The sequence below is a fragment of the Amblyomma maculatum genome, chromosome 10 (assembly GCF_055883805.1).
Source record: "Amblyomma maculatum isolate TAMU_Amacu chromosome 10, ASM5588380v1, whole genome shotgun sequence".
Classification (NCBI taxonomy): Eukaryota; Metazoa; Arthropoda; class Arachnida; order Ixodida; family Ixodidae; genus Amblyomma; species Amblyomma maculatum.
In genome coordinates, this window is record NC_139353.1 from 40247054 (window position 1) to 40257015 (window position 9962).

General features: G+C 43.2%; 1 protein-coding gene across 2 annotated transcripts; it reads left to right on the forward strand.

Moving 5' to 3' along the window:
* Positions 1–252: 252 nt before the first annotated feature.
* On the forward strand, positions 253–7229 carry LOC146176233 (uridine diphosphate glucose pyrophosphatase NUDT14-like). Of its 2 annotated transcripts, none has more exons than XM_084582544.1 (5): positions 253–462; positions 574–617; positions 1648–1712; positions 5116–5332; positions 6604–7229. In XM_084582544.1, the coding sequence occupies exons 1-5, from the start codon at positions 382–384 to the stop codon at positions 6848–6850; spliced, it is 654 nt and encodes a 217-aa protein (XP_084438670.1). In that variant the 5' UTR covers positions 253–381; the 3' UTR covers positions 6851–7229. The 2 variants fall into 2 exon arrangements, with proteins under 2 accessions (XP_084438670.1, XP_084438671.1); XM_084582545.1 differs by having other exon boundaries at positions 423–509.
* Positions 7230–9962: the final 2733 nt, after the last annotated feature.

Genomic DNA, 9962 nt, shown 5'->3' on the forward strand with positions numbered 1-9962 from the left:
CCGCAAGTCGCATTCGCAAGTGTGAACATCGGTTGCTCTCTGGTCGCATGCGACTGCCGGTCGCGCGTCCTTCGCGAGTCGCAAGTGATTCCAGTAATCGGCTGCAGAAGTGCTTAGCTACTCTCCTTGGCATAAGCCAAACTATTTCTATCATGGAGGAAGCTTCGCTTGGCACAGTGTAGGCACGCTGCGTTTTGCCCATCGTTTATAGATACGTTAGTGCTACACCCAATGTCGCTGCCGATCATAGCGCCACTTTTGTTTACAAACATGTCGCTGTCCTCACATGGCGCGCAGGCGCAGCGCAGGCGCAGCCTTGCAGTTCTTGCCTGTTGCATGTCAGTGTTTATTTCATGACCTATTTTCGCTCTGAGAAAAGTGATGGATAAAATCGACGACATTCGAGTTACTGAACTAAAGAATTCTGAGTACATAAAGCCTAAGCGATTGTTTTACAAGCAGGTGAGAATTGTGCATACGTTGCGCCGAAACACATCTGTCAAATTCATGTATGTAACAAATCATCCCATCGTAAATTGGTTGCCGTTATTACCTTTTACATTGCACCTGCAGAATGGAAAAGATCGAATGTGGGAATTTATGGAGAGTCACGACAGGTACGTAGTACGTTGTGCGTCTCAACTTCAGCGTGCTATACCTTGGGTATTTACCTTAAACTTAATTAACGAACGTAGATTTTGAGAGGGGGGAAAAAATACTTTTACCGTGCTCGTACAGAAAAGAGGCCTTCGTAAGAATTTCCTGCAAGCTGTCGCAGTGAAGCAAGTGCGGAGGTTTTTCTACGGATTTTACTGCGGCAGCATTCCTCCAGTGCGATATATCCTAGTCTATTAATCTTTCCGGTGTGGTAAATCTGCTCACATATAGTGTCAAATAAGTGCACTTTCTCCGTTGCCACGTTTTGGTCTGCAATTTTCTGTCATAAAATTTAGGCGAGGCGATCATTTCCTATCCTCCCACTCTGCTAGCCTTCGCCTCTGCTCTACATGTGTCGGAGATATTGGAAATTGGAGGATATATCATCTGAATGTTCGGAAAGCATATTTTGACAGGAATTTTCTTTTACTTGATGGAAAAGGCTATCATAGGCCGTACACAGGCTGTAATACGTCTCATAACTTTAAGCTCTAAAGTGTTGTTACAAGCAGGCATGCACGCAAATACAGCCATCCATCATGTCACGCTTGCTTGTACCATTACTAGGTTGTACTGTACTTTGAAAGTTGGTCAAGTGATTGGTTTTGAGGTTTGAAAGTGAACACATCAACAGCATTGCCACAAAGCATGAAGTGCTGTGTTGGGAAGAAATTGAGTAACATATATAAATGTTCAGTTAGGATAATCAACTCATGGTATATTCTGTGGCGCACTTTTGTTGTTCAAGTGTATCTGTTTTATCACCAGAGAAAACAAAAACATTGACCTTTTCGAGAAAAAGTGCAGGTGGCCCGCGGTCTTAGGGTTGAATTGTCACCATTTATTGTAGTGCAGTTGGGTCTTATTCTGCTAAATGACATTTTTAACTTCATACTGAGTTTATGCTATCACTTGCTTGGAATGATTAAGCCATGTCAGTGACATGTTTATGCTTGCAAGTCTAATGGCGTGTGAATGCCCTTTTCACAGTGTCTCGGCTGTCATTCATAATACAACCAGGGATGTCCTCGTCTTTGTGAGGCAGTTTCGCCCAGGTAAAACCAGCGTTTCTTTACTGACCGTTTTGTCTTCATGATCTTGAGAACCTATTATTTCAACTGTAGATGTATGCTGATTGGCTGAATTTAACGATAGAGGGAAGCAAAAATGATGGCAGATTTACATACCGCAAGCTGAAGTGTCCATTGCATCCACCATATATGCATTTATGTGCAATGTTGTCCGCTTCTAATCGATCTGATCATGTAGTTTGAGATGTGTAGTAATTCTAATAATCCTGCATGTCACACTTTCCAGTTTGAGGCTTTGATAGCAAAGATTGATAGTGGAATCAAAAGTTTAGTGAAACATTTGTACTGCTTGTGTTTGATAATTGACCACTTCACATTTGTATTTGACACGTGAACGATTGCCAGTTATAGACATTTAATCTACAGACTGGGGAAACCACTGAAAGTCACAGGGAAGGGAATTCCTGACAACAAGTCTTGAAATGTTCTAGACAACTTCCAATAGGGAGTTATAGGAATGCAAGCTGCTTCACAAGTGCTCACAGTGTTGCCACTGAAACCACTTGAACATATTCCACTATAGAAAACACACAGGCTATGGCCATTGCAATATTTTAAAATTTTCTGTTTTGTCAGTGGGAGTGAGGAAGCAGAGAGCTAATTATCAGGCATTGTTGGGAAAGCTTGGTAAAGCTTGGTAAAGTGACATTGTTAGAGCGGTTAGTCTTGTCATGCATGTCCTAATATCACGAAATGAATCAAAATGTTTGAGTATGTTTGGGTTTTAGCTTTCTTATTTGGCTGTCCTATTCGGTTGAATTCCCTGTACGGTACACAGCAGTTTGTCTGTTATACTTGAAGTAAGTTAATATGTTATGTGGGCTGTTTATAGAAATTTCATCTTTCATGCAAAGTAGACTTGCATGTCACAATTTATTTGACATCAGCAGTGCTGGGCAGTATTGTTACTTTCAGCCAGTAAGCCACATTCCCTTGTGCTAAATTTGGTTTAGTTCATGAGGTTTGACAACCCTAAGCGACTTGGGCTATGAGAAACGCTGCAGCGGAGGCCTGATAATATCAACCTCCTGTATGGTTCTTTAGCATGCTCAGTATAATAAGAAGAGAATAGAGCATGCTTTAATGACTGGTGGTAGTTCAAAAGCGCTCAAGAGGAAACCAGGTATAGGCAGAAATCATATGTACATACTAACAAACAAGGCGAGCAATGTCATTATCAATAAGTAATATAAGGTAGTCAGAGTTCAGTGCTAATTTAATTTATACAACAGCTGAAGTAATTAGGACAATAATAAGAATCCTAGTATTGCAGAGCATCAGATGTCCTGCCGATAGAATCCAGTTATGAGAAAGTGCTTATGTATGCCCCTTTCTCTTCACCTTGTCATTCTAGTGCACCTCAAATTCACGCTTGGCTAGGGTATAAACCTTTTAACCGCCAATTTAGCTCCTTAAAAACCTACCAAAGTCTGCAATATTTTTTAAGTGCTCATAATTTTTTTCATGCAATTCTCATTCAAAAAATATATTACGTTTTTGGTTTTTCGTTAGACCTTGCCCAACAATCTAAAATGAAGAAAAAATGCTATTGAGGGCAGCTTTTTCTAATGCATACTGTTGTAACTGGTCACAACATACTGAAATTTAAAGTATTTTTTGATGGAATACACCAACACTGGAAAGTGATTACAAATATTGCTTCCCGTGCCCAAGGATGTGGGGTCAAATCCCAGCCGCGGCGGCCGCTTTTCGATGGAGGTGAAAATCAAGGCACGCGTGTGCTATGCAATGTCAGTGCACGATAAAGAACTCTAGGTGGTTGAAATTTCAGGAGCCCTCTACTATGGCGCCTCTCATAGCCTGAGTCGTTTTGGGACGTTGAGCCTCACAAACCAAACGAAAATTCTAGAGGGCACTTTGGACCACTAAAATGCGATGAGGCGAAAGCCATTATAGCGCGATGGGTCGTAGCCCTCCATTATGGCACCTCTATCTCCCTCTCTTCTTTCACTCCCACCTTTTTCCCCCTTTAGGAAGTGGTACATGTGTCAGCGGAGAATTGTGACAGATACTGCGCCTTTTCTATTCTGTAAATGAATTTCAAACGCCGCTGATGCCTGCTGTACTAATGCCTCCTAAACATCTGGGTCTGTTTCTGTTTGCTATGTGGTGCGGCGTTCGAGGAAGCGCCAAATGAAAGGCACTGCACGAACGCCTGGATCGGATGCCCGGCGGGGTCAGCTTCGTCTATGCATGAATCACCTGGTGACGTCATGACCAGTCGTGATGGTACATGTTGCGCCCCTTGTCGAACACAACCAGCATTCCATTGAATGCATCAAAGTTCACCGGCGTTCTATAATTCTTTTACAGGAAATTAAAGGCACAGCATCTGTCACTCGCAGAATTTCGCTATGCTCGCGGTAGACAAGGGGAATTATGATGAACGATTCACGATCTGGGGTGTGGTGCAGTTGTTAAAGCACTCGGCTGGGGATCCAAGGGATGGAGGTTCGATTCCCGGTGGAGACAAGGTTTATTTATTTTTAACTATCTTCCTCGAAAGTGTGACAGCCTCTGCCGACAGCTCCTGCTGACAGCAATGAGAGCTTGAAGGCTTTCGCCTTAAAAATATTGCTTTATCCTAACACAGACAAGTTTTCACAATCAGTTGTTTAATGTGTCGTGGAAGATCTCGAAGCAGGGTTTTGCACAAAGGCGAACTTGGCAGTCCTTGTACCACATCGTCGTCATGAACATGCAGCTTAAAAGCGAAGTTGGAGCCACTATTGGGTACCGTTTAGAGATAGTCAGCAATGCTGCTATCAGAACTACTCCAAGAAGCACTTTTTTCTCGGATCATCAATGCCTCTGGCATTCTTCATATGTAGCACCATTATCAAATGTTTGTTGCTAGGCTCAACATACGTGCAAAAAGCATGAAGTTCAGTTTTCATAGGCAAATGCTACCCTCTAGGATTTAAAAATTGCAACCAACGCAATTAACACCCCAAACTTGTTTTTGGCGGCAGAAGCAGCGCGACATCGAGCCGAAAAGGTGTGACTCGTCATTGGTGGTATTGGTACGAACTGTCATGACGAGTACAGCTCAGGGTTGGTGTTCTAAAGGGTTAAAGAGTACCCTTCTGCAAAATGCTACCTTCTGTGTGAATTATGAGGCAAGACTGCAGTTTAGCCTGAGAGAATAGTTACATTTAAGTCCACCAAACAATTGTTAAACCAAGCCAAATTTAATGTGTTCAATACTTTGCAGTCACACATTTTACTTGCATGCAGTTAATACATTCACTTGGATGTGCACCTTATTTTCAGTAATTTCTGATATTTTTAATGAAGGTGGTGGCATGTATTGATAATCATGTGGATGGGTTCTCAACTTTTTCAGCGGTTTACTACAGTCAGATCCCAGCTCGTGAGTTGGCTTCGGGAGCTCCCATTGACACACGCAAGCATCCGGGCAACTTAGGCGTAACACTTGAGCTGTGTGCGGGCATCCTTGACAACAAAAAGCTGACTTCTGCGGAGACCATGCGTGAGGAAATATTGGAAGAGTGTGGATACGATGTGCCATTGGCAAACATACAAAGGGTCACCTCTGCTAGGTATGAACGGACACATGCGGATACTTGTCAGTGGCACTGTCACAAAAAGGCAGACCACGATCATGCTTCTGTTAGTGTGTGCAAAGGTCTCACAGGAGTGTGGCTGAGGCTGCGCTTCCAGCGAGCATGAGTGTCATCATGGCCGGCGTGCACGCCAGCTTGCTCAGCATCAAGGTCGCCGTGGGGTACCCGCACTGTTGGAAGTGACCCTTAATTGTTTGGCACTAATGAAAATTATTGATATGCATGACCTTGCTCAACTGTTGTCGCGTTTAGCCCTTCTGATGGCAGTAGCAAATTCCGCTCGGTTCTGTCAGTAAGTTGTGGATGTAAGTTGTATTGCATTGCAATTTTTTTTGTTTATATTTGTGTGCATTGCTATAATGAAAGAGACTGCTCTTTTTTTTTACTTCCTTGAGCACAAGTGCTTATAGCTTTATTATCTGTGCTGCACTTTGGTGGAGAAATGCACATGCTTTGCTGAATGCTTTACCCAGATTTGCAGTTGCACGAGGCCATTGATTGGACATACCCTCAAAGTGCCAACTTCTTTAGTTGAGCTCATTGTAAATTGCAAACCACATCAGTAGCTGCACATATCAGAGCATGCTCAGTTTTCTACTTACCGTTCTTGTGTTAGTGTCCTGTGAGAACTTAATGTGTTCTTAAGAGACACCAGCTGAGACTTCTTGAAAGATGTCTATAATCTCTGAAGCACTTGCATCCTCTGTGCCAAGGCAGTCAATATTTCTTGGCTAGCACAATTAAAGAAGCGCTTCCAGAAAATTTTTGAAATCCACATTTTTTTTTTTAGGTGCAATAGCCATACCAAGCTAGTAATTGTGACACAGAATTATTGTTACTATGATGATGTAAAATTAGTGAAGGCTGTGTATTTCACCTACATTCGGCTTTGCAGCAGTTGCATGGAGTCATATAGGGGAGGCCAAGCCACTTGTTATGAACGACCTATTATCAGACCTGGTGGAACGCTAATCTCATAGTAATCTCGCTGAACATCATAACACACTGATAGGGCCTTGTACGCATGCCTATATGACAATGTGCATCACTGTTGAGTTATTTACTCTTAATATCGATGCATAATATGCCTACATACAAAAATTAAAGTGCACATATATTAACCCCAGTTGCGTGTAGAAGTGGTCTTAATTAGTGTGAAGCTGTTCATATAAAAGATATTCATAGCGCAAAATTGTTTTTCTGCATAATCGTTAATAATTATTAATTCCTTTTTTTATTGCTCACAGGGCTGGTACAATTGAAGGTGCCATGGAAGAGTTGTTTTTTGCAGAAGTTACTGATGACATGAAGAAAACTGCTGGTGGGGGTCTCGAAGAGCAAGGCGAGATGATCGATGTGGTTGAGCTGACAAGAGCCGAAGCCAAGAAGGTGCTCTTTGATGACCACATCATGAAGCCAGCTGTGCTTCTCTTTGGTGTTACCTGGTTCTTAGAGGTCAAGTCAAAGCAGCAGAAAGGTTTTAATAATGTTTAGAATGTGTTTGGTGGAGTAACCTCTTTATTTTTGATATGCTGGATTGCACTTCTGCTTAACAAACTTAAGCTTTACAGACTTATTATTAATGGCATGTATGTTTATGTCAGAACAGCAGTGCCTGATGCACCCCGATGACATAATACATTACTGCTCTTAAAGCAAGTATAAAAGCAAAAGAATACTCAACAAGTCTGTACTGTACAGGGTACCCTTGCTGTTTTACTTACACTTTTATGATCAATATGTAGAAGGACACTGTTACACAGTAGTAGTTCATTATGCATTGCACTTGTTCAGTATTGCCGCAATCTTAATTGCATTTCCATTTGTCACTGCAAAATGTAATGCTTCTGAAATAAAGGGGTTTATTGCATGATGTCTTTGTTTTTTCTTTGGTCTGTGTTAGAATAAAGCATGGCCTTCAGTGCAATTTTGTTTACTAATAATTGCTGTTACTGTCATCGGAAATTCAATTCTCGGGGCTCAGCTCGTTCGAGGGAGAGCTTTTCTGTTCACCTCCAGTATGTGTGTACATCTCTCACAAACCATTTTGGGAGCTCAATGACTCCCTCGCTTATTTTCTACACATAGGTTTTCCAACACTAGTATGTTCCGAAAGGGATGCCTATGACACTATGAATGACGCTGATTAGTTAGCATGCGGCATGTTAACCACATAAATGTCCTCATGCCGATAAGACGAGTGTTGCATAGTCTTTTCTTGTTTTGTTTTGCTTTTTAGTTTAATGAAAGTTATTCATTTGCCAGCAAAGTGCTAAATTAATTCAGCTTAGAAGTAACCATTTTCAACACACACATTTTTAGTATATACATACCAGGATGAATTTTGCTTTAACTACAATGTTTCTGCAGAAGTTACGTAGTCTTCCTTTGTGATGAATGTAGAAGGAGAGAGAACTCTTTAATGAAAAGCAGAGAATTTAGCCAGCATTTAGGATTTGCTGAGGTGTTACTGCATAGAAAAGGGAATGGGGAAAGACAGGCGAAACGAGACAAGTGTTCAAAACTAAAGTGTATGGGGAGGTCGAATGCGACCATTAAATGCGTCAAGTAGTGTTAAACAATGAAGTGAGATGCATAATCCCACAAATGAGCTTGCAAAGAGCTCACGGCATAAAAAATGTGTGACAGTAACCTGCAAGTGCACGAAGTTAATAGTGTGAAAAATGCGTGAGGGTGACATGCAATGTGAAGCTATAGCTTGTCAAGAAGTTGAATGTCTTTCAAATATGCAAATAGAAAGTTCATTGCTTGTCTCTTGCCTAGGGCACGCTAAGGGACCTAAATTACTGTCCTATGTTAAAGGCACTATACAGAGCTTCTCCATACAATGCTCATAGTAAACATGCTCCTCATGCAGGGCACTCAAACAAGATGTCCTACAGTTTTGATCACGCCACAGTTGACAGTGCAGACTGCTCGTCTGACCAAAACAGTATTGCAAGCTAATGAATGTAAATACCCTTTATTATGGACACAGTGAACTAAAAGACATGCGGTACTAACTGTAGCCTGCTATATAGATAGTGAGGGGGAGGTAAAACAGGGATTAAAGCACCCATAACTGTCACTGCAACTGGGACACTTCATTAAATGCTGGTAGCATGTAATGAAAAGTCTTTTCTTGGACCTTAAATACGAAAGTGCATGGTGGTACCGAGTCTGGTGTGGTATAGCGATGGTGCCGACAACTGCCAAAGATATGCCAACACAGTTGCAAAAATTAAAATGGTGATAGCCTACCCAGCTCCGCCAGGGTGGTGCAATGGTAAGACGCCCGACTGCCGTGCCGGAGTACCCGGGTGTTCGATCCCGACCGCGGCGGCTGCGTTTCGATGGAGGCGAAAAGAAGGGGCGTCCGTGTGCTGTGTTGATGTTGTGGCTGTAGGAAGAAGGAAAAGAAAATGCACGGGCCTGCTACTGGCTCTGTAGCTGAGCCACCTCCGCTGCCTCGTGCAGACAGAACAAAAAAAAAAAAAAGAGAAGAAAGAAGAGGGAGAGAACGACGCGCGCGCCGCAACAGCCGTCGTCCACCACCGAAGCGGTGGCGGGTGCAATGACGGCCTACAACAAAAAACATTTGGTGGCAGGTTAGCCCCCGCCGCAAGTGGCGGTGATCTACCTGCCCGACCTCCGTGTGCTGTGCGATGTCGGCTCATATATGTCAAAAATCCCCCCCCCCCCACGTGGTCGAAATTACTCCGTAGCCCTCCACTACGCCGCCTAGCTCTCTCTCACTCTCACCTTTCTCCATTCTTTTACGGCGCGGTTCAGGTGTCCACAGAAACAAGTGTGACAGATACTGCGCCTTTCTCTTCCTGTGAACCAATTATTATTATTATAGCATAACCCTTCCTCTAATTGCCTCTCATCGTTTGCCTATTATCAGCAATCGTTGCAGTGCTACATATAATTGTAATTGCATGCATGGTTTACAGTAAAGAAAAGGCACTGTATCTGTAACATTTCCGGCAAATGTGTTTGTACAGTGCACCATGCGCGCCTGTCGTCGGACAAAGTTCCTTGGCAAGCGTGGGATTGCCGATATGGCAGGAATGCTAGGCAAGAACATCTCGCGGAATCTCTGGGCCCGCCGGGGTGGCGCAGTGGTTACGGCGCTCGACAACTGTTCCCAAGGACGCGGGATCGAATCCCGGCCTCGGCGGCATCTTCCTCGATGGAGGCGAAAAGCGAAGCGCCGCGGTGTGCTGTGCGATATCAGTGCACGTTAAATAACCCCAGGTGGTCGGAATAGTCCTCCACTACGGCGTCTCGCCTGAGTTGCCTTGGGACGTTAAACCCCACAAACCAACTAACCAACCAATCTTTTCTCTGTTTTCACTTTCACTCGCACCTTCCTCCCTACATCTAAGGCGCACTTACTGACACCTGTGAACGACAGAATATGAGTCATTAAAGGCTTTCGACTTAATAGTAATAATTGGCTCACAGGAAAGGAAAGCGCAGCATCTGCCACACTTCTCTTGTGGACACCTAAACCGCTCCGTAAGGGAAGGGATGGTGATGAGACATATGGTGAGAGAAAGAGGTGCCATTGTGGAGGGTTACAGAGTAATTATGACCACCT